At 41.1% G+C, this 24884-nt stretch overlaps 2 protein-coding genes across 3 annotated transcripts; one reads left to right on the top strand and one right to left on the bottom strand.

Annotated features, from left to right (window-relative positions):
* Positions 1 to 8289: 8289 nt before the first annotated feature.
* ZNF322 (zinc finger protein 322) lies at positions 8290 to 23243 on the top strand. 2 transcript variants are annotated; one of them, XM_082663559.1, is made up of 3 exons: positions 8290 to 8429; positions 9398 to 9486; positions 18839 to 23243. In XM_082663559.1, exon 3 carries the CDS (start codon positions 19021 to 19023, stop codon positions 20227 to 20229), a length of 1209 nt encoding a protein of 402 aa, XP_082519685.1. In that variant the 5' UTR covers positions 8290 to 8429; positions 9398 to 9486; positions 18839 to 19020; the 3' UTR covers positions 20230 to 23243. The 2 variants fall into 2 exon arrangements, with proteins under 2 accessions (XP_082519685.1, XP_082519684.1); XM_082663558.1 differs by having other exon boundaries at positions 8290 to 8572.
* Positions 14426 to 15598, bottom strand: LOC309828915 (casein kinase II subunit alpha-like; the record flags this gene model as incomplete). Its single annotated transcript, XM_082664568.1, is given in 2 exon segments — positions 14426 to 14845; positions 14848 to 15598. Coding segments are annotated over 2 exon segments (1170 nt in total). The 3' UTR covers position 14426.
* Positions 23244 to 24884: the final 1641 nt, after the last annotated feature.

Genomic DNA, 24884 nt, shown 5'->3' with positions numbered 1-24884 from the left:
AAAATGCCCAACTTATTGTTTCCCTCTTGGGAAAGAAAGGAAAGAATGGAACACAGGCCCAACATTTTGGTTTTCGGGGGTTGCAGGGGAGGCTGCCCAAGGGACTAGTTTCTGTCTCACGTGATTACGAGCACTGACACGGAACCATCATACTTCGGAGGCCTGGGGCCACAGGGATCACCGGAGAGTTTGGCAACTTGTTGCAGCTCCACAGAACCTGCAGCACCACAGATGAACACCAGAGGGAGCAAGAGACTATGAGCTCCAGGAAAAGAATCGGCTGTGGAATGCCTCTAGTGTATTTTTCGGTTCCGTTATTGTATTCTTCAGCTCTATGACTTCTGTTTGGTGCTTTCTTATATTTTCTATGTCTTTGTTGAGGTTTTCATTGTGTTCATCCATTCTTCTCCCAAGTTTGCTGATCATCTTTATGACTATTACTTTAAACTCAGGTAAATTACTTATCTCCTTTTTACTGGGTCTGCCCGCCACCCCCCGAGGTTTTAGCTTGTTTTCTCCTTTAGAACATATTCCTCTGTTTCCTCATTTTTCTACTCTGTGTTTTTTCTATACATTACATAAAACAGCCCTTTCCTAGTCTTGAAGGAGCGGCCTCACATAGGAGATGAACCTTATCTTCAACCTTGCCCTAGCTCTTATTTTCACACATAAAGACATTTATTTCTTGGAATTATTATTGTGGTTGTGGACTGGCAGGTTCGAATTCTGTAGAGTTTACTTTTGCTTTTTTTTTTTTTTTTTTTTTTGCTCGTGTTTTAGGTGTCATACCTAGACTCATTCTTTGACCTCTTCAGCTGGTTCAGCCCTGGCATTTGGGGTTCCTAGTTGAGGACCAGGCTCCAGGGAGGACTGGTTATACTCCTGGGTGTAGTTCTCTTAGTGAACCTGGTAAAGTGCTCTCTCAAAAGGACAGAAAGTCTCTTCCAGTGAACTGCATCTGCACAGGTTGTTCAGGGAACCCACTGGACCCAGTTATGCTTCCAAATTTGAGGTAGACTAGGGTGCTACCGGATTTGACATGCTTTATCTATTGTTTCAGTAGATTTGGGGTGGATTCTTGAGAAAGGCAGTCTCGTGTGCACAGTCTTTCAGCCCCTGCTTGGTCAGATAAGAATGGGCCTTGTGCCTGGAACACATCCTTACCAAGAAATAAAGAGCCCACACAGTCTGTGCCAGGCTTATTGCCTTATGTGGGAATCTATTTCCCTGTTTCATAATGTGTATTCCTTTGTTCTGCTTAAGCACATGCATCAGTGACCCTCAGGCATGCTCCCAACTTCCAGTATTTCAGACCCCACGGGAAAGGGGTTGTGGTCCTCCTACTGTGGCATGAGAGGGGTGTGCATAGCTGCTGTGGGGACCTGCTAGACATGGGGGACTGACACTCATATTAAAGCTGACCTTGCTCTGTCTCTTCACTATGTAAGTAAAGTGTTGCTCCATCCTGTGCTTGACTGTGTTGTGTTTTCCCTGGTGACTCTGAGAGCAAGATGCAGTGAGCAGACTTGTCTAGACTTCTATTTCTGGTGGTTGGCAATAACGGTGATCTTTGCTACCCGCCAAGTCGTTAGAGTCCTCCCCTGACATGAGCAATCAGTACAGGGGGAACCTGTGAATATATTACCATGATGGCAAAAAGGACTTTGCAGATGTGATCAAGTTTACAACCTTGAGATGAGGAGATCATCCGGGTGAGCCCAATCTAATCACATGAGTCCTTAAGAGTGGAGACTCTGACTCTGGCTGTATCAGAGTTTTGCAATGACAGAAGGCTTGGAGAGATGTGACATAAGAAGAAATTGGTCCTTCACTGCAGGCTTTGGAGATGGAAGAAGAAGGCAATGAGCCCAAAGCTGCAGGAAACCTAGAAGCTGGGAAGAGCGAGGAAGCAGATTCTCCAGAAAGGACCGCAGCACTGCAAACAACTTGATTTTAACCCAGTGTGCCCTGAATTAGACTTCTGAACTACAGAACTGTAAGATAAGAAATTTGTATTGTTTAATCCACTAAGTACACAGTAATTTGTTACAGGAGCCATAAAGAACTGACTCACGCCTCTTTCAGGGAATACAAAGGATTCTACAGTCATGTCTTTCTTGAGAACTGCCACCTCTTTCATTCAGAGCAATTTTGGGGCATGATGTCCGTCACATGCATAGCCCCTCGGTTAGTGTCTGATACATATTAGCTGAATGAGTAAATTAAAACTGTTTGCCCCAATTGTGTTCAGGCTGGGTACCTAGATTATTAGCTAGGCTGATGTTGAGTTAATACATAATTGTTCTCTAAAAAGAAGAGCCATGTGTTAGCTTACAAAACAATCTGTTGAGCCCTAACTTATTTCTCTACTATGTTTTACCTGATTTTTCTTTTTCTTTTTTCTTCCTTTATCCCCCAAATTCCAAAGGTTCTTCGATATTTGTTTTGAAGGTTTCTGTTGTCTTAAACACATCAGCAAACATCAATTTCAACAACACATCAACAAAAGCACAAGTTTTTATTAACCTAAAGATATTGTCCCTCAGCCTGCAGAAGGGGAAGGATTCTTCAGTTATGTTCACGTGTTTTGTGAATTAATATTGCAGAATTTCTTTGGAAGAGTTTGAGATGCTCTATAAAAACATTTGGGGCAAGAAAGCAGAGCAGGCAGCTCTAAGTTCCTGTCCCTTGACAAAAACATTTAGAAACAAGCAGAAAATGTGAAAGCTAATTTCATGAGAATTCTGGAAGGTAGTCCAAAGTTTACAGCAACCAATGAAAGCTGACTCAAGAAAAAGTCAACCAAAAAATGGTAGGAATCTCTGTGGCATGTTTACTTGCTCTTGCCCCACTCCCCCTCTGGCTCAGCAGCAGACTTAAAGACAGAAGTGTGTGTTCCCAGTGTGGGAACCTGGTGCCTGATTCCAAAGAAAGCAGAACAGTCCTTGTTCTCAAATTATCGTATAGGTCTGTTCTAACCTGTCTGGGGGCTACCTGGAGGACCGATGCGAGGTGCTCATCTCGGTTTTGTTTTGTTTTGTTTAACTCAAAACTCATGCCAAAAAAAAGGGGGGGCAGCCATTTCTTGAAAAAATTTTAAGTTAGAAAAACAACCTGAAGACACTTGAGGCAGAAGATTGTACTTGAGATTTACGATAGACGTCCTCAAGTATAGGAGGAGAACTTTTTTTTTTTGAAAATTAGGGCAATCAAAGCATCTGTGTATATAGGCTTGAGTCAGTAATACCCACCTAATAAAGACCTAGCCTGCGACAAAGTAACCACTCTCTCTCTAGCCATCCTGGCTGGGAAGGGTAAGTGATCCTGCTTACCAGGGGAAAGCCAAAGATCGTGTTCAAAACAGACGTCCCAGACACTGCTGAATGTCAGTGTCTAAGAACAAGATTCGTACTCAGTAAGGGGAGATAGAAGTCTATTTCAGCAAGAGGGGAGCCACGAGGTTGAGGGCCAAGACAGAAACTCAACTTAGTTCCTTGAGTTCTCCTTGGGAGAGAAACATGTTCTGGTAAGGAAGGAACGGAGCCACTAACAGGATAAAACAAGACACACTCAGAAATTTCCCTCTGCTATTTCTCCCCTCCAGACTTGAGCTAGCCCCCTCACTTGAGCTCTTTTAAAAGGAGACTTCAGATATGGCCAAATCCCTGGTGGTTTTTCATCAGATTTCCCAAATGAAGTTCTGCCCTCTTCACATAATTCACTCCCTCTTTACCTACTGGGCCCTCCATACTACCAACTTCATTTTTTGCTTCTTCAAGCTGATTCTCTCCAGATTTCCTTACCTTTGTTACCCTTCTTATTTAGCGACTATCATTGTCTCATTATGCTCTGTAGCTGCAAAGGAGTTAATTTTTATTCTGCAGTCCATATGCTTTCCAAAAATGTTGGGTTCTATTCCTATGGAAGAAGATGCACATGCATATTATGGGGGAGGGGTGTTATAGCTACAAGAGTGATGCAGAAAATGAAAAATAGACCACTTGATTTAATCCAGTATTTAACAAAGCAACTTCCCTTCCTCCTTCCCCCATCCCAGATTCCCATGTAATATCCATATTCACTTTCATCCATAGGATTAGTACTTGCTACTCCATGTGACAGTGTGACTGAGGTCTGGCCAATGAGATGCAGGTGGAATGATTGTGTGGCAGCTTCTTGGAAACTTCCTTTACTAAAAGCTGGCACATGCCCTTTGCCTTTTCTTCTTTATCTCTTTCTCCATCTTTCTGTCTCAAATGTGAATGTGATGGTTGGAATTCTACCTACCAGATAAAAGCAACATTCCAACGAACAGGGGACAATGAACTGGAAGAAACCCGGCTTTCTGAAGCGTTGTGGAACAAAGCAATCATAACAGCCGTAGACTGCCTATCTTTTTTCGTAAAGTCTCCTCTGATCCCTCCAGACAGAATAACCCACTTCCTTCAACATTCTTATGGTACTTTGTACAGATCTTTCCTCTAGTTCATATGCTATTGAATTAAACTTTTCTCGTGCACAGGGGTAGCAAAGCAAAATCCATCCTGATTGACTGACAGTGGATATTGTATTGAGAAGGTACCTGAGCTTAAGTTTTTGTAAAATGGAAAAAATTCACAACTGATTGGTGTTAGTGCCATGGATATGGGGGAAGAGCTAGTAATTTACTACATAGATTTGCCACCTCTAAACTAGGCAAATATCTATTTCATTTTTCAACTATGATTTATTAATGATAGGAACCAATTTTTTTAATTTTCTATTTCCAGTGCCCAACTAGATCACAGGGTAGAATGCAAATTGCATGAGTTTTAAAGATAAAATGAGACACCCAAATTAACTTTCCAACTGTGAGAAGCCACTTTGAGGTACTTGTTCATTCTCCTCTATGCTTGGTTATACTTCAGTGGGAAAATCTGAGATACCTGGGAAATCAGGAGGTAAAGAACAGCAATGCTATCCTACTGGAATTGCTGAAACATGAACATGGTGATTTATTTTCAAAAATGTATTACTGATTTTTTTTTTTTTAAGAAGATGTTGGGGGTAGGAGTTTTTTAATTAATTAATTAATTTTTGCTGTCTTGGGTCTTTGTTTCTGTGCAAGGGCTTTCTCTAGTTGTGGCAAGCGGGGGCCACTCTTCATCGCAGTGCACAGGCCTCTCACTATCATGGCCTCTCTTGCTGCGGAGCACAGGCTCCAGACGCGCAGGCTCAGTAGTTGTGGCTCACGGGCCTAGTTGTTCTGCGGCATGTGGGATCCTCCCAGACCAGGGCTCGGACCTGTGTCCCCTGCATTAGCAGGCAGATTCTCAACCACTGCGCCACCAGGGAAGCCCTACATATTACTTTTTATCTTTGGATTCAATCAAACAGAAGATTATTTCTTGTGAGAAAAATTCCTCTGAATCAGGGTTCTGGCGAATGACTAATAGAATAGATAGGAGCCTGATGAATAGAGTAACTATGTTGAGTTGAGGTTCCTCCCTCCAAATTCTAAAAGTAGGGGTTTCTGAACAAGACCAAAGCAACACAGATATATTTTCCTGCTCTGATCTCTGAAGGAATGGGAGATTCCTTCTCCCATTCAAGGCTAGTTCCTCTTCGTACTGCAGACCTCAGCCTCTCCTGTTTCCTAAGCGGCCTCTCTACATCAAATACCCCTTTCCTGAATCCTCATCCTTTCTATGAACTTGTTTCCTTTAGCAACATATTAAAATCTCCCCCACCCTGAAGCCCTAGGCCCTGCTCACTGTTTAAGACCTGTGTTCCATGCTAGAGATGGCCTTTCTTTGTTCTTCTTCATAGCCAAGCTTCTGAAAGAAAAGATGATGCTACCTGCATTCCCTACTTCCCTTTCCACCACAGTCCACAGAAGCTGCCCTTACTAAAGAAAAAAAACCTCTTTTTTTCCTAAACTCCGCAGAGCCTCTTTAGAGAGGCAGGATAGGGTAGTGGTAACAAGCACAGACTCAGAAGCCAGACTCCCAGTGTTTAAATCCCCATTCTGCCTCTTAACAGCTGCATGATTTTGCCCAAATTACTTATCCTCCTTGTACCTCATCTTCCTCATCTATAATATGGGGTTATTGTGAGAATTAAAGCACACAGTGTTGTTGGATGATTAAGTGAGCTAATACTATAAAGTGCCTATAACAGCACTTAGAACATAGTAATTCTCATGTAAACTTTATCCGATGTTCTTTGGTGCTATCTCATCTGATCTCGTTATTTGACATTGCTCTCAATAAACTTTTAATTGAACCTCTCCTCCCTTGGTTGCCATGACCCATTTTTTTCATTTTCCTAATTTTCTGGCTACTCTACCTTATTCTTTATCCTTGTCTCCAGGCTTCCTGTTTTGCTTCTCTCTATATGTAAAACTAAAATAAAATCATCCTTCTAAAGATTTTAAGGTTGGGGATAATTGAGCTACCCCATGAATGGATTCCCAGTTCTTACAAGATAAAGTCCATTAACTGAAATCACATTAAAACATCTCTGACCTATTTCCCATCTTCCATTCCAGTCCCATCTTCAACTCCTTGCTTCCATTCCTTCAAGCCTCACCTCATGCCCCACGTTCTACAGTCATTTCTGACCCTTTCTCAAACAAGTGTTCCTTCTCTCTGCTCCCACACTACCTTATGTAACTTCTACCTCTATCACACCACTTGCTCTCTCCATAGTAGGCTGTGAACCGTTAGAGGAATGGGATTGAGTCTTTCCTGCCTTTAAATTCCTAATGCTCAGTATCGTGTCAGGTGAACTGGAAGTGCTCAATAAACATGTGTTGAGTGAATGAAACAATGAATAAAATGAGCTCTTTGCTTGGGTCAATGTATCTTTAAAGAAAAAGCTGAAGAGTTCAATTCAACAATTATTGAGACCTTCCTATACACAGTGTAGGAATCAGAACTCAGTACTTTTCCACTATACAGTCACCACTATTGATACAGCCCTATAAGTACAATGATGGCAACCACAGGCTCTGGTATGAATGTTCATATTTCAGCTTCACTAGTTACTAAATGTGTGATCTTGGGCAAGGTACTCAATCTCTTCCTGCACCAGTTTTCTCCTACGATAAAAATAATAATAAACATCTCATAGAATTTTTTTTTGAATTTATTTTTTTATATATCAGGTTCTTATGAGTTATCCATTTTATACATATTAGTGCATATATGTCAATCCCAATCACCCAATTCATCACTCATAGAATTTTTGTTACAAGTTAAAGGGATAATACGTGTAAAATGATGAGAACAATGTCTGGAACATATCACATACTCTAAAGTTATTAAAAATTATTTCAAATATTAAGAAGGCTCTGGATAGAATATTTGGGCCTTACTTGGAAGTTTTCATTAAAAACAAACATGAAACTAAGCTGCAACTTCTCTGGGGAAGAATTCCAGAATTAGGAACATGATTAGTTAATCTTGAATAAACGACTGTTATGACCCTGATGATGCTCTCACCACTCCCTAAACTCAGTATTTTTCTCCCAATCTAACTTCTTAGTCTCATTACCCAGCCTTTTGTCCTCTATATTCCTAGTACTAATCTTTCTCCTTTGATGTCTGAGGGATTTTAGGAAACTTTTTTTTCACTGAACAATTGAGCAAGGGGAGATGTAGATATAGGTATATTTACTTCTCTCTGAAGGAAATCTCATTTCTGCTCCAACCCAAACATAGGTGATTACTTAAGTTGATTCCAGCCCATAAACAATCAGGAAGGCCTGGGAAACCTCCTACAATCAGAGCAGTCCTATCCTCCTCTGCAGTTTTCTCTACCCACACAAAGCCAACACTATCCCCCCGTTAAAGCATTTCATTCATCTCTCTGGCCACATCTTGGGTGGCGGAGCGCTTCCACCGTGTTTTGGTATCCACCATTTCTTCCAGCTCCTTCGGGGTGTTTTCCACAGGGTCGGTGGCATCCATCTCTTCTGACGCTACTCCTGCCTCGAGTCCTCTTTTAACAGCCTTCAGGAAAGAGAACATAAGTCGGAAACGGTAAGATAAACAGCGTTGCTTCTTCTTACATACGGTGGTAGTGGGGTCCTCTCGTCACCCCCAGACGTCAGTAGCATCGGAAAGGATCCCTAAATAAAGTCCTCGACCGCTCCGCCCCGAAACACCAAGGGCCCCGGAGCGCAGGCGCCCCAGAGCCCCGCCCCCGGTCCAAAGGCTCGGCCCCTATTGGCCCAGAGGCCGGGGGTGGACTGCCCCAGTGGCTGAACAGGGGGTGATCATGTGATTCTCGGGGGCGGGGCTGCGCCGGCCGCTTCCCAGCCAGGCTGAAAGGGCTCGGGTAGCCGGCCTTGTCGGCCCTTAAAGAGCCCCCTGGATGGCCTGGCCTCAACTGCCCTCGCCGAGCCACGCAAAGGGGTCTGCTTCTGGTTCTCGTCGGCCTCCCAGGTTGGCTTTCCTTCTTTTCCCGAAGGTGGGCCCTTAGGTTTACCGCCAGGAGCCTGCGGCCGCCGGGAAACCCAAACCCGAGTGTCCGGAGAGTAACCGGAAGTGCCGTCCCAGGCGGAGGGGCGGCGCCGGCTGCTGCCGTGGTAAGCGCGGCCCGCGGGGCCTGGGAGGGGCATGGCCTGCGGGGCCCAGGGATCGGGGGAGGGGTTCTGCGGGACCGGAGAACCCCTCGGCCTCCGCCTGGTAGGAGCAGCCTCTGGTCCTCGCAACAGAGCAGGGTCTGGGACCCCCCCTCCGACGGCGACTGAAAGGAGGTCAATGAAAAGTTGAAGGAAGAGAAGCTTAGTACTATCGTTCCTGGAGATAATAGTAAACACTGCCAGGCACTTTTCTAAGTGATCTAAGTGTATCTTTCACTTTGGGGGAAAAAAAAAAAACAAGGACGTTGAATGTTCTCCACCCACCGGCCACCCCTATCTTTAAGGCAGAGATTGGTCATGTTGCATCGAATCTGTATGCAGAAAAATCTGATTTGTTTAATCATTCCATAACCATTTTTGGAAACCGGCATTATATATAGCTTTGTATCATATGCACTTATCAACTGCATCTTGAGGTTTATAGTGGTAGAAGAATGGGTCATTGATTTCAGAAGTTGAGGTAAAAATTGAAACAAGTAGAACAGGACTCAGGGCTTTATTATGAAGTTAAGGTTAGTCATTACCCAGAAGGATTCTCGATGTTTTGTCTAGAGCTGTTTGGGAAGGAACTGATGGCTACCAGTGGCAGGTGCTTCTTGCAGGAGAAAATAGAATGTAAGGAAAGGTGGGAAGAGGTAAGTTACGGTTGAAAGATACTGACCAGACTGGGGAGTAAATGGAACCAATTTTTAGATGTTCAAGCCTCAGAAAAGTTATAAATTTCACAAAAATTATAAATTTCTACATTATTGATTTTTTTTCCTCTAGGAGAGGGAAGAATTGAGTGTTGTGAATAGTTATGGACTAGAGACCTTTTGGAGCCAAAAGGAAGATAGTCTTGAGTCTTTGTTGTTATGGTAAGTAACATACCAGGCTGTATGTTTCTATATAAACAGTGGATTTTTGAGGCCGGAGGAGAGGGAAACTGGGGGAGACAAGGAGGAATGGGAGAAGATACATGGAAAGAAGATACATGACCCTTTCTTAGCTCCTGAGATAGCAGAGTGCTAAAACCAGTGCTGTCCTACCAATTTAAGTGTATTTTCTACTACTTTTCAACAGACTTATTCACAATAGGCTCTTAGTAATTCCTTTGTGATTGATTTGCAGCCCCCAAAAGGCAGTATGCCCAATGCTTAAGCAGGCCCTGGAGTCAGAAGATGGAGGTTTAGATACTGGCTCTGCTACTTACTAGCTGTGAGTTCTTACGTAGTTATTTAACTGCCCTGAGCATCAGGTTTTCTATCTGTAAGGCGCAAACATTGGTATTCATACCTATTTTACAATCTTGGGAAGATTAAATGAGATAATCCATGTAATTAATGAAAAATAAATGAAGTAATCCCTAGCCTGGGACCTGATACAGTAAGCATTATCTAGTTTTTTAGATAACACTTTATCAACTTTATCTGCCTATCACATACATCCTTTAACTATAAGGATAGCCTTGAGCTTTGAAGTTCTGTACTCTGAAGTTCTGTACGAAGTTCTGTACTTTGAAGTTCTGTAGCCTGTCTGCCTATTCTGTGCACTCTGACCCTAGCCATGGAAGAGAGAAACAGTCTTTTCCTAGGAAGAGGTAAGAGAAACCTCTTAGCGAAGGGTACCCTGAAGCTAAGACTTGAAGTATATATTTGGGTTTGCCAGATGCACCAGCCAGGGCTACTAGCCTAGCCTGTTATATTGATGCTGAGGCTTAGAGGATGATGGCTCTTTTTTGGTTCTGATATTCATTCATATTTTTCATTCATTCAACAAATGTATTCTAGACGCTAGGAATATTGCAGTGAACAAAAGACTAAGTCCTAACCCTAATGGAAGTTATATTCTAGTAGGAGAGAGAAACAAGTTAACAAATATAAGGTATATACCACAAAGTTGGATGATGATAAGTGCTATGAAGAGAAATATTGTAAAACAGGCTAAGGGGACATAGCTATTTTAGATGAAGTAGTCAGGGTGTGCCTCTTTTTAAGGAAATAATTTTCAGTCAGAGACTTGATCAAATAAAGGAGCAAGCTACTTGGGGGAAGGGCATTCTAGGCAGAAGGAGCAAGTGTAAAGATTCTGATGTGTTGTGTGAGGCTGAAGGTAGGGGGAGGTACCGCATTATGTAGCGCAGTGAAAACTTTAGGTTTTATTCTTAGAGTGGTAGGAAGCAGTTATAGTATTTTGAACTGGGGAAGTGTCATGGATTACTTTAAATTTTGACAGCCAGACTGTATTTTATTTTCTAGGTGCTGACCTCTAAAAGTCTTCCTTATTTTTAATTTTTTCCTTATTTTTAATTTTTTTCCTTGGTACCCTACAGTTGATTGGCTATTTAGGGCAATATGATACCCTCGGCTGATAAAATTAGGGAATATTGTAATTCATTTAACAGGCTATGACCATGCTCAGAATCATTTATTTCCACTCTACTCTCTCTCCTTTTGACCTTAACAGTAATACACATTTTAAAAGACAAAACTCCCATACAGCCACCATCTTAGAGTAGCTATTTGTCTGTATGGATGCATATCTTTACTTAGTTGTGATTCTAAAGTCTTCCTTTTCCTCCTAGCATGTCTCCATAAATGTTTTTCTGTTTTTTGCTTAATCTTCGTATTAATCATTAACTGATTATTATTTATTATTTAGTTAACTATTTTAAATGGTTTTGAACAAGGCTTTGCATAAGAGACAGGCACAGAGGATGAGCTCAAGAAATGTTAGTGTTTTTGTGACTGTGAAGATGGAATTAAGAAAATAATAGAACCTACCATTTATTGAGCATCTGTTGAGATCCAGGCATTGAGCCACATCCTTTATTGACAGTGTCTCAGTTCCCATGGCAACTCTTTAAGACATTTAATGATATCTTACTTATTTTATCAAAATTGAAGTTTGAAGCTGAAGAAAGTAACTTACCCAAGTTCTCATAGCTACAAAAAGCACAGTGGGAATTTGAGCCAAAATCTGATTCCAGAGTTTGAACATTCAGCTTTAACTATCACAATATACTAACTCTCAGCTCCCATGTTCTTTTTTTTTAATATATATATATATATATTTTTTTTAATTTATTTATTTTTGGCTGCATCGGGTCTTCGTTGCTGCACGCTGGCCTTCTCCAGCTGCAGCGAGCGGGGTCTGCTCTTCATTGTGGTGCGCAGGCTTCTCATTGCGGTGGCTTCTCCTGTTGTGGAGCACAGGCTCTAGGCATGCAGGCTTCAGTGGTTGTGGCACGTGGGCTCAGTAGTTGTGGCTCGCAGGCTCTAGAGCACAGGCTCAGTAGTGGCGCACGGACCCATGTCCCCTGCATTGGCAGGCGGACTCTTAACCACTGCGCCACCAGGGAAGCCCTCAGCTCCCATGTTCTTAAAAAACAAAATAAGATACATTTAAATTTTGAAGTAATTTCAGATTTACAAGAAAAGTTGTAAAATAATATAAAGAATACCCATACACCCTTCACCTGCAGTCCCTAAATGTTTACATTTTACTATGTTTGTTTTATGAGTCTGTCTATACTAATTTCTCTATACATACATGTACCTATATGTACATTTTTTTCTGAACCTTTTGAGAGTAAGTTATAGACATAATACCTCATCTCAAACTACGAGAGAATTAAGCCCTAAAGTCCTAAGACATGGTAAGCCCTGAAGTAATAGGTATGCAATGAATTAACTTCTCTCCCATGTGTGTTCAGTGCTACTAGCTACATGCCATCCTTGGGAGAATTTAAAAAATAGTTACTCAAGTCATTTTCTGTAGGGCTTCGTTCTTTGTCAGAACTCTAGTTGAGAAAGCCTGTCCTAAATACTCAATTGTTTATTCCCTGAAGACAAGGCTATTCTCTTATATTATCATTACAGTTATCACAGTCAAAAAATTAACATTCATATAATACTATTATCTGATTGCCAGACATTATTGGAGTTTAGCCAATTGTTCCACTAACGTCCTTTGTAGGAAAAGAAAAATAAGTTTTTTTTGTTGTCCAGGATCCATTCCACCATCACCCATTTCATTTAATTGTCATGTCTTTATTGTGGAACATATCCTCAGACTTTGTCTTTAGACTTTTTTTTTTTTTTTTAAGTTTAGGCCATTTATTTGGCAGAATTTTCCTCAATTTGGGTTTGTCTGATGTTTCCTCATGATTAGATTCAGGTTATACATTTTTGGCAAGATAGCACAGAAGTGATGTTCTGTTCTTTGCATCATATTAGGAGGCAACTATATATCTTGTTACTGGTGGTGTTAACTCTGATCATTTGGTTAAGGCGGTGTCTTCCAGGTTTCTAAACTGTGAAGTTACTTTTTTTGTCTTTCTAATTATTAAATATCTAGTGGGGAGATATATTCAGATTGTGTAAATATCCTGATTCTCATAAAACTTTCATCCACTATATTTTTGTATTTTCGCCTGAAACAGTTGTTACTCTTCATTGGACATGTGATGTTTTTAATTCCATCATTTATTCTACATTTAATTGTTGGCTTTTTTAATATAAGAAAAAACTATCCCTTCTCAGTCACTATTTATTCACTTTTTTTTTGATAAATAAAACCAAACGTTTATTTACACCAAAGAATTCCAACACTGGATCTTTCACATATGAAGGACAAAGTATTATATATATACAGACAGCAAGGGGTGGCAGGGCTGTAACAGGAGAGTTTAGTTTTCCCACAATTACAGTTCTACCATTTCAGTTTCACTGAAGATAGTGGCTCTGCTCCTACCTCTCAGGTACATTTACAAGACTGAGGGGCAGGTCTTCTCAATGGATGGCATGTGAGGGAAGGGGAAGGTAGGAAAAGAAGGTAGAAAGCTTAAAATAAAATGCAGTGGCCACATCTCTCATTAGCTCTTCGAGAGTTGCTAGCATGAAACCAACATAGACAATGTTTTTTTCTTTTGTAAAACGCAGTAATTATACCCAGTAACTAACTGAATTCAAAAGGGCCAAGTCAAAGAAAACTGAAAAAGATTTTGCCTTCCCCCTCCTACCAGCTATAGAGCATGTTGGGAGATGAAAGGGCAGAGGACCGAGGTAAGGAGCCTGGGAGGGATGGTATTAAAGTTTTAAACTGAACTGAAACTAAATTATAAGTGAGTTGCATTTAGGTTAGGTCAGTAAGACATGATTCATACTGAACAGACGTTTTCAGGACCTGTCTGCACTTTGGGTAGATTTTCAGCATCTCGGTGTAACTAAGACATATTTCCACTAGATTTACCAGTATAACCCCACTGAAGCACTTTTGGAGTAAAGTGATATAAGTGACTAGCAGTACACTGCTCTTATAGGTTGGGTCCTTCCTTCTTCCTTCCTTCCCACCTCCCTTCAAGAAGCTACGTTTTTGTAATCTCTGGAGGAGAGCATGAAATACAAACCCCTCAAAGTGTGAGATGGTAGGGGAGCAATGGTGGGCATGGGAAGACATCTCCACCCAAACGCAGCAGCCAGAATTGAGGCTGGTTTATCTTTGTTCTTTAGTGGTGAGGAACTGAATTTGGAAGGGGAGAAAAAAATTTGTCCGTGAAATAGTCCACCTGCAGAGAATTTTTCAGGGAATCCCCTGAGTTATGAAAAGTTCGAGTTAAAAAAAAAGAAAGAAGAAAAAAAGGAATACAGCCTATTATAATGGTTTTTTTTATGACTGAACTACTATAAATCCACAAGCAACGGTTCAGACACGGTGCTTCTGAAGCCTTTCACTCCTCCCCGCCAGGCGCAAGCTGCATCAAGGGAGTGAGTGGACTCCCCAGCCTCTGCTCAGGCATCAGGAGACAGAAGGGCCATTACTGCTGAGCGCCAGCGGCAGCTGGAACGGGCATCCCAAGGGGGTTGGCAGCAGCAATCACTGGTGAGCCTGCCTGAGGTCTAAGGGCTGAAGGGGTTGGCACTGAAGAAATCCCTGACATCATATTGGTGCTGCTGACAGGCATACTGCCCCCTGGCATGCTAGATGAGCCCATTCGAGTCTGGTCCTTCACAACAGTGTAGAAATAGGGGTGCTCCACGGCCTCTCTTGTGGTGAGCCATGACTGGTGGTCGTACCGCAGCAGCTTGTCCAGGAAATCCAAGGCCTCAGGGCTGACAAGGTACTGGTTTTCACTGTGGACAAAGCATTCCCATCGCTTACGGGAATGTCTGCCCAAGATATCGTTAAAACGTGGATCTAATTGAATGTTGTATTTGTCAATATAGTCATATAAATCTCTGTCCCCAGAACCTTGGCTGTCCTCACCAACTGATCATAATTGTCATGTTCATGGAAAAATGGCTCCTTCCGGAAGATCACACTTGCCAGCATACAACCCAAGCTCCACATATCCAAACTATAATCGTACATCTGATAGTCTACAAGTAGCTCAGGACCTTTAAAATATCGGGAAGCAACTCGGACGTTATGTTCTTGGCCAGGATGGTAAAACTCAGCCAAACGGTCTATTAGCCGTAGCTTTCTGTGCTCATGATTAATGATGACATTATGGGGCTTTACATCTCTGTGCATAATCCCCATGCTGTGACAGTAATCCAGGGCCTTCAGAATCTCATACATGTAAAATCGAATATCATAGTTTGTTAACGTCTGGTACAATTGCTTGAAGTCTGTGTTGTTTACGTGTTCAAAAACCAAGGCAGGAGTTCGTGACACAGGGTCTTTTACAATGTCTGCCAGTGTGATGACGTTGGGACCGCCTTGCAAATTCTCCAAAATCTTTATTTCATGCTTGATTTTCTTCTTCTTTACTGGCTTGAGAATTTTAACAACAACTTTTTCATTATTTGTGATGTTGATGGCTTCAAATACTTCACTGTATTTACCTCGGCCTAATTTTCTAACCAGCTGGTAGTCATCTTGATTTCCCCATTCCACCACATGTGACTTGTAATCCCAGTACTTTTGGGCTCTGTGCGTATTAACATCTGTGTAAACTCTGGCCCTGTTTGGCACGGGTCCCGACATGTCAGACAGGTTGGCAGGACAAAGCTGGACTTGACGTTTGGAGAGATGACAGTCACTGTGTTGAGAGGCAAGTGGGGGTAAGAGCTTGTTTCAGAACTGTTTTCTTCAAACTGTGGTGGAAGCTGCAGTGGTGGCGGACGCTCTCCCCTCTCTTCACACAGACAATATGGCGGCGGCGGACTATTTATTCACTTTTTAAATGAGTATGGATTCATGGATTCTTATTGTGTTACTAATTTATCACTATCATTATTTATTTTGATGTTGTTTGTTCCTGATTTGTATAGTGGCAGCCCCTTCAGCCTGGCTTCTGGGTCCTCTTGGCATATTGTCACCACTTTTTGAGCACTTCCTTATTTTCTGACACAACAAGGTGTTCCAGGTTCATCTTGTACTTTCTAAACCCTGGAATTAGCCATTTCTCCAGTGAGCCTTGATTCCTTTCAGTGGGAAATGGTGTTTAGAAACCATGCTCTAAGTGCTTGGTGTGCTTATTACTACTGGGATTTCATCGTTTGTGACCTCACAGCCAGACATTAGTAAAAAAAAAGTACACACTTTCACACATACACACATTTCTATTTTTTCTGTGTATACTTAAAAACCTTGACCTCGGGCTTTCCTGGTGGCGCAGTGGTTGAGAGTCCGCCTGCCGATGCAGGGGATACAGGTCTGTGCCCCGGTCTGGGAAGATCCCACATGCCGCGGAGCGGCTGGGCCCGTGAGCCATGGCCACTGAGCCTGCGCATCCGGAGCCTGTGCTCCGACAGGAGAGGCCACAACAGTGAGAGGCCCACGTACTGCAAAAAAAAAAAAAACCTTGGCCTCATACTGATACTTCTAATTCCAGTTAAACACTACAGATGCAGAGTTCATTCTAGCCTTTCCCTTTTCTGTGTTTGTAACCCCCTTCGCTGACAGTGAAGCATCTGGGTGCCGTTATATTTATTTATTTGTTCATTCCTAGGCTATACATTAAGTAGTGAACCTTTTCCACTCTGGAGGAAAACTCCTACTAATTAGAGTTCAGTAATTGTTTATAGTCCTTTTTATCTTTAGTTTGAGTTTATATAATCCTAATACTGTATTATAAAGTTATTTGAGTTATTTTTCCCTCTCCTGGGTGGTTTTGTTATTAATTTGAAATATAGACTTGTTTGTTTTTATTTGTATTCCATTTTAATTTTTTTCTCCCCCAGCTTTTCTATTTATTTATGTATTTGTTGAATATGTGAAATGTAACAGTTTAAAAAGTAAAAATGTGTGTTTTACAAAAATGTATATACTAACAGAAGTATGACTCTCTTTCCATCCACCCTTTGGTACCAATTTCATTTTCCTGTCCTTTTGATCCCATTTACACCTACCTTTTGATGGTAACCAAACTCATTAGTTTCTTCTTTTCTGAGTTTCTTTTTGGCCAAATGAATAGATACATGTGTAGTTTCTTATTTCTACTTAATTCACAGCTGCTTTCTAAAATTTACGGTTTATCCTAGAAATTGCTCCACATCATTCATAAAGGTTATCTTCATCCTGTTTTACAGTTACATAGTACCTCATTATATGTGAACATACCTTCTCTGTGCCAGGCACTGTCCCAGGTGCTAGGGAAACAGCAGCAAATGAAATGAACTAAAATCCTTGTCCTTTAGGGGCTTACATTCTATGGAGAAAAATAAAACAGGAAGGGAGAGAAGGAGTGTTGTATGTGTGGGTCAGCTGGGGTGGAGCTGTGTCATAATTTAAAATAGGATGGTCAGTCAGGCCTTACTGAGACTATGACAGTTTACCAAAGATTTGAGTGAGGTGAGAGAGGGAGCTTTGAAGATCTAAAGGAAGAGCACTTTAGCAGGGAGAGACTACAAGCACAAAGACCTTGAAATGGGAATGGACCTGGCTTGTTTGAACAACAGCAAGGAGGCCAAGGTGACTAGCGTGCAGTACACACGAGAAGAGCAGGGAAGTGTGTCGGAGTGGTAACTAGGAATCAGATTTCCTAGGGACTCCTAGGTTCTAATAGGAGCAGTTTTGGTGTAGTGGTGAGGGTATTTGATTGGAGTATGTTCCAGAAACCTTGGAAGATAAGAATTAAAGACAATAAACAGATTGATTTCTTTTGAGGAATTTTGCTGTAAAGAGAAGCAGAAGTGAGACAATAGCTCGAGCATGAGGTGGTTGAGAGAAGTTTCTTGTTAGTGCTTTGGTTTTAGGAGAGACATAACAGCTAGTTTGCTGATTAGTGTGATCCAGTAGGAAAGAACAAATTGATATTGCAGGAGAGAGAGGATAGAATTGCAGGAGTGATGTCTTTGTGGCAAAAGGGGGTGGAATCCAGTACACCAATGGACAGGTTGTCCTTAGATTGGGCAGGGGAAGTTTGTTATCCGTGGTAACAGAAGGAAAGATGGAGAGTGCATGACCACCTTGGAAGAGGTTGGTTGATGTGGTGGGAGCATGTGGAAGTGTTTTTTTTATGTTTTTGGTTTTTGGCTTCCTTAGATTTTCTCAGTAAAATAGGAAGCAAAGTCATCCTATTTTTTTTTATCAGCAGTAAGTTGGGATTTTTCTTTTTGAGCAAGGTTTGTGCTCATACAACCATATCAAAGCAGACTCTTAGGCCCCTTTACCATAATAATAGTTATTATAATAGCTAACACAGAGTACTTACCATGAGATAGATCGTGATTAATTTATTATTCAACTCAATGATGTGAGATAATTTCCATCATTAATCGATTTTATAGATGAGGAAACTATGTACAGAGCGATTAAGTAACTTGCCTGACCTCACACAGCTAGGATGATAGTCATAGAAACTTACTTTCTCTCTCTTTGCACTGGGAATTCTAATGATCATTAACCATTTTCTTCCAAACCTTACTATAGAAAGGACTGCACAGATATTCGTAGCCCCTTTTGGATTGTTTTCTTCATGAGCAGGCGTACTAATTATTAGGCGTCTTGATTATTCAGTTGAACCAAGGGAAGAGGAGGAATTCTGGTTTTGAGATCACCTGAGTTCATTAAAGAAACAGTTCTTTCTGGTACTTGCCCTGTATGTGTTGCTGATTGGTTTTATACTAGCAAAGAGGAAAAGTAACTGCTTTCAACCCCTGTAAAACCTAGAGCACTTGTGGACTTTGATACAGAAATTCTGCCTTTTCTGCAGCAATTTTAATTTTGAGCATTTTTTCTTAGTTAAAGGAATATAAATAATACTTCTTCTTTGTCTCACAGGGTTGGAAATACCAAATAAAGAATTAGTATATATGATGCTGGAAACTTGCAGAGAGGAGCTGCTCATGACTGAAAGGCCTAAAACAGATGTATCTTTCAAGTTCTCATCGAGAAAATGACTGTGAAGAAAATGATGGGTCAGGAAGACCAGTGGAAAACTCCCTAGGAGAGAGCCATAGAAAATGTACACTTCAGAAGAGAGGTATAATCAGAGAACTCAAAAAAGGAAAATATATCATGTATACCCTCAGAAGGGTAAAAAGATTTTTATTCATGTGCATGAGATTACTCAAATAGATGATCATATATACCAGTGCCTTGAACGTGAGCAAAACTTCTGTGAAAACTTAGCTCTTATTATGTGTGAGAGAACCCATACAGGGGAGAAACCTTATAGATGTGATATGTGTGAGAAAACCTTCATCCAAAGCTCAGATCTTATTTCACACCAGAGGATCCACAATTATGAGAAACCTTATAAATGTAGCAAATGTGAGAAGAGCTTCTGGCACCACTTAGCCCTTTCAGGACACCAGAGAACACATGCAGGTAAAAAATTCTATACATGTGACATTTGTGGCAAGAATTTTGGTCAGAGCTCTGATCTGCTTGTCCACCAGCGAAGCCATACAGGCGAGAAACCGTATCTATGTAGTGAGTGTGACAAATGCTTCAGCCGAAGTACAAACCTCATAAGACACCGAAGAACTCACACAGGTGAGAAACCATTTAAGTGTCTGGAGTGTGAAAAAGCTTTTAGTGGGAAATCAGATCTTATTAGCCACCAGAGAACTCATACTGGTGAAAGGCCCTACAAATGTAATAAGTGTGAGAAAAGTTACCGACACCGTTCAGCCTTCATTGTTCATAAAAGAGTTCATACTGGGGAGAAGCCCTATAAGTGTGGTGCCTGTGAGAAATGCTTTGGCCAGAAATCAGACCTTATTGTACACCAGAGAGTCCACACAGGTGAGAAGCCGTATAAATGTTTAGAATGTATGCGAAGTTTTACTCGGAGCGCCAACCTAATCAGGCACCAGGCAACTCACACTCACACTTTTAAATGCCTGGAATATGAGAAAAGTTTCAACTGTAGTTCAGACCTTATTGTGCATCAAAGAATTCACATGGAAGAGAAACCACATCAGTGGTCTGCATGTGAGAGTGGCTTCCTCCTGGGCATGGACTTTGTTGCCCAACAGAAAATGAGAACTCAGACAGAGGAGCTGCATTATAAATACGGTGTCTGTGATAAAAGCTTTCACCAGAGCTCAGCACTTCTTCAACATCAGACAATCCACATCGGTGAAAAACCATATATCTGTGATGTGGGTGAAAAAGGTCTTGAGCTCAGCCCTCCCCATGCATCAGAAGCCTCACAAATGTCTTGACCAGACAAGAAGTTATAATGCCATAAAAAATGTATTTGCAATGTAAGAGAACTCCTTAAGATGAAGAACTCTAAGCAAATCTCAGACTTTCCTCAGAGCTCAGATTTCACTGGGGACCAGAGAATCTGCAATTGTAGGAAGTTGAGAAATGGTTTGCCCAGAGAGCTGTCCTTACAGAAGCTTATCAACCACTCCAATGAGAAACCTTACAAACGCTGTGAGTTTGGGAAAACCTTTAGTCCAAGCTTGTAGCTGATCACCCACAAGAGGATTCTTACAGGTGGGAAACCTTACAAATTTGGTGAATGTGAGAAAGCTTTCTAGCAATGGTCACCTCTTCTCATTCCAAGAGAATTCACATTGGTGGACAGCATTTTTAATACACTGTGTCAACAGTGCTTCAGAGAGTGTGCACGTTTCATTGGACGTCAGAACGCCCCACTGGGAAGAGACCCCCACAAGTGTGAAGAAAGCTTCTAACAGAACTATGACTTTCTTACCTATCAGAGAAGCCATACAGGTGAAAATTTCTATATTTGCCTTGAAGGTGGCAAAAGCATTAGGTGGAGAGCCTTTTTGGGTTTGCAACCCCCCCCCAAAAAAAAAAACAATCTGAGGAAAGACCTTATGAATTCTCTGAGTGAGAAAAGCTTCTGTCAGTGATCAGTTTTTGTGGTATACTGGGGAACTCACATAAGTGAAAAACCCTATAAATAACCTTGAGTCTAAAAAAAAGCCTTGCAGGAAATCCCTACCTTATTGCACCCCAAAGAACCTACTCTGCAGATAATTTTGTTCTAGTAAGAGATCTAACTGTGGACTGTGTACATTTAATAGGTATGAGAAGAACTGTTCTCATAGTTAGTTGACTCATACAGTAGAGATGACTTTTAATGAGTCAATATGTAAACTGTTTTTTTTTAGATACCCAGAAACTTCTGGAAGGAGCTAGGGCAGGTCAGAGTAGGCCTGATGGGAAACTCAGGTAAAGATGCTTTTCTTTTATCTGAACCACTTAATGATTGCTTTACTTTCAGTTTTTAAAATTTGGAACTCCAATAAAGGAAAGGACTGTAACCTTGAGATAGAAGGTGTGGCATGTGTTACTGTTGGGGGAAAGAAGTACATTTACTTTGCCTCTGTCGATTTTGTAAGTCTTGGCTGGAATGGGGACTAGTGTGTTGATAGCAGCATGGGAACCTTTTGCTGGTTGTGAAAAGAGCTAAGCAGCTAGGGAGTAGTTATCATAGATCAAAACTCTTCCCAAGGCTTCCCCTTTGGAGGGCCAACCTCGTAACGAGGTAGAATACTCAGCTTTTTACTTGTGAGTTGAGGCATACCCTTACAAGTTTCCTTTCCCTAAAATCTTTCAGATTATTACTGGTATTTGCAGTTTCAGCTTTAGAGATTCATTTCTTCTCAACTCAGAGATGCACGTTCCAGGATAATAGTTACGATTTTTGCTAGTACCCATACTTTTGTGACTTCATTTATCATGTTTCTTTCAATGGTAAGATATCCTCATCAGCTCCTTGCAAAATAATTAAAGCTGAAAGAAAGATTTAAGCCTGAGTAGGCACAGAGTAAAACACATAATGATGCATTATTAATGGAGAAGCTAGACTTTGATTTTGAGAATCGTGACTCAAAAGCTGGTGTTTTGTGTTTTTTTCCCACTCCATCATCCTGCTGTTTATAGCAAATCAAGCCGCATAATGACATGCCTTTCATTTACTTCGATTCTGCCAAGGAAAGAGAATACTTTTTATTCCCAGGGAAAAGACTGCAGTCACCACAATATAAGGTATATATTTCGCTTGTAATGTAGGATTCTAAATGCTAGAAGGGAAAAGTAGTTGGCAGATTCATCAGAGGTTTAAGGATAAGCAGTTATCTCCAACTTAACAGGATAATTATGATTACCTTTAATATTCTCCAGAAATACTCTAATTAATCCAGGGATCTGTAAGTGGACACTTCTGAGGTTTTTTTTCTTCCCTCCGATTAAACGACATTTAATATAAATACTTAAAACTTCTACAATATTTGGGACTGTAGGCTTGGTGAATAAGTTTTGAGTCCTCTGGTTTATCTTAGCAAATCCTGAACTCCAGAGAGCGTTGGTGTTCGGACTCATGGCGGTGGCCAACTATTGCACTGCCACCTTGTGTATGGCTCTAAGCTTTGATCCTGATGACTGGTTGTTGACCTTGATAATCTTAGGGTCAGAGGATATAGCTCATAGTGATAATAAGGAATCTGATTCTACGGTGTTTTTTTCTTTCTTCTTTTAGAAAACATGTCCTGGAAGTTTATTTGATCTGATGTATTTTAGTAATTTTCATAAATAGCTCTTATACCATAAAAAGTTGCTCGGTGTGATAAAACACACAAGATGTATTTGTTTCTCTTTGGTGAAAATCATGTCTATCACTAGTATATGTTTGACAATTGTAATTCTTAAAATAGTATTGGGTGTATGGCTTGGTGGTGATGAAAATTAGTCCTTATGGCTACTTGTTAGTCATTAGAGAGAACTTGGAGAAGGGAACAGAGTTTGTATCTTTGGCAGGGCAGTGACTTGCCCCTTCTTTCAACTAATCTTCCTGGTAATTGTCTCTAGTCTTTAAGTAAATTAAGAATGGACCATCCCTCAGACAGAGAACTTTGGGGGTATGAAACAGGTCTGAGGGCTTTTAACCATGGGGGGAAAAAGGTGTTGGTATTACTCATATAGAATAACCTGAGGTTGGAAAGGACCACTTGGGAGCCTGTAACCAAAACTAGAAGGTAACTTCTGGGATGGATGGAGGTTCTCTTGAAACAGTGCCAACCTAAATCTACCTCAGGTAAGTAGTCAGAGTGACTTTTTCTAGATTTCAGACCAAACGAGACACTTGTATTCAGTCAATGTATTCCTATGCTTTAATGTTTTTGTTTTCCCTTAATTCTTAAATAAAAGCATTGTTCTGAAAACTCCCATTTTTGCCTCCACTGTACTAAGAAAAAGCATTTCCCCTACACTTGCGTTAGAATAAAGCAGATGTTCAGGAATCCTTTCACAGTGTATACATATATCAAACTGTCATAGTGTACACTTTAAATACCTTAAAATTTTATTTGTCAGTTATATCTCAGTAAAGCTGGGGGGAAAAGGAATAAAGTGGATATTCATGTGACCCTTTGGCCTGGTGGTGATGATAGCCATTGAACCATCTCTAGAATTCCAAGATTTTTTTTTTTTTAAGAATTCCAGGAATTTTTGATGCTAAGGCAAATAATGAATGGAAACCTGGAAGGAATCATTGTCTTTGCTCTGCTGTAGACATTGGATCCTTTTGGAGCCTCCCCATTGCATTACATACGGAGTACAGGGAGGAGTAATAGCTTAAACTGACCGTATTTGGGACTAAAATTCAGAAACAACAAAACTGTCTGTCTACACCCTCAAAATAAAGGACAATTTTGAATTTTCAATTCCCAGTGGAATTCATGTATGACTCCAGTTCTACCTCTTGTCACCTTATCATTTGTTGGAGTGGGGCAAAGCAGATGGTGTAAAAATGGTGGCACTGATTTACCTCCCATTATGAAGTTTGCCCCAGTTTACATCTATTTGCTCTGCCACAGAATAGGTCCCAGCGTTTTAAGTGGCTCTCATTGTGGGAAAAGAGTAAGAGTTAAGACAATTTGGATGGATGAAAAGGGGAAGGGAAAATGGTACAATTTCAAGTTTTGTTTTTTCTTTTGACATAAAGTGGTGTGGCTAGAACAAGGCCTGTGGCCTTCATGCCTATCCCCCCCGCTTAAAGTGATGCTACATCCCAACGTTTAGCTGGGCTGCGGCGAGAAATACCTCTGGGAAAAACACTAGTCATATCCCTTACAAGTAATTAGAAGAGAAATGGTGCCACACTCGGGTAGAAGAAGGGAAAGGTGCCTCCCAGTACACGTATATGCCACAAGAGTTTCCTGAAAGAGTTCTTCGCGTTGCTTCCTGACGGGCTGGGGAGCACTTGTATGCAACTGAAGCTTTCTTGTTTCATGCCCCAAATATTAGCTTGTGTCACTACCCAAGCAGAGATTTGGACTTTAAAGTGAGGGAAGCTGAAGGCAGTTAACCCTTGCAGAGAGAATCCTTTTTCCATCTGGCACAGGACACTTTAAAAATAGGGGTATAGGAATCCAACTCTCAGTAGTAACTGATAACATCAAATAATTGGTAATTAGTGAAGAAAAGAGAAGACTTGGAGTAACTCCTGTTATCTTTTATATCCGCTTTCCAATTCTCTGCAACCCTCTTGTATCCAGGAATCTTGGTCTTAATTGCCTGGCTCAGAAATTTGCATTAATGTATCTGAAAATGAGAAGTTTTTTATATGGAATTCTAAGTGGACCTCCTCACTATTGAATCCAGCATCTCGTCTAGATGAGGAGCCTCAGTCTTGCAGGTAGAGGAAGTTGGAACTGCTCTGGGAGACATGGGGGCAATTGGTTCGGGGGCAGTAGGGCCATATCATGATTTACCAACAGGCAATTTAAACCACATCGGTTGTTTCTGACTGAGCAGGGGACTGATAAGGGAGTTGTTTGGAACAGTCACTGCTGCAGCGACGTGTCTTCTCTCCTCTGTCAATGTCATAAGCCCACACTCT

This window comes from Grampus griseus (genome assembly GCF_964374135.1).
Source record: "Grampus griseus genome assembly, chromosome: 10".
Taxonomy (NCBI): Eukaryota; Metazoa; Chordata; class Mammalia; order Artiodactyla; family Delphinidae; genus Grampus; species Grampus griseus.
Note: the sequence above shows the minus strand (reverse complement) of the source record. Positions and strands in the feature narration are given on the sequence as shown.

Excerpts from the sequence above, each read along its gene's own strand:
- ZNF322 (XM_082663559.1), top strand. The coding sequence starts at position 19,021 with ATGTACACTTCAGAAGAGAGGTATAATCAGAGAACTCAAAAAAGGAAA.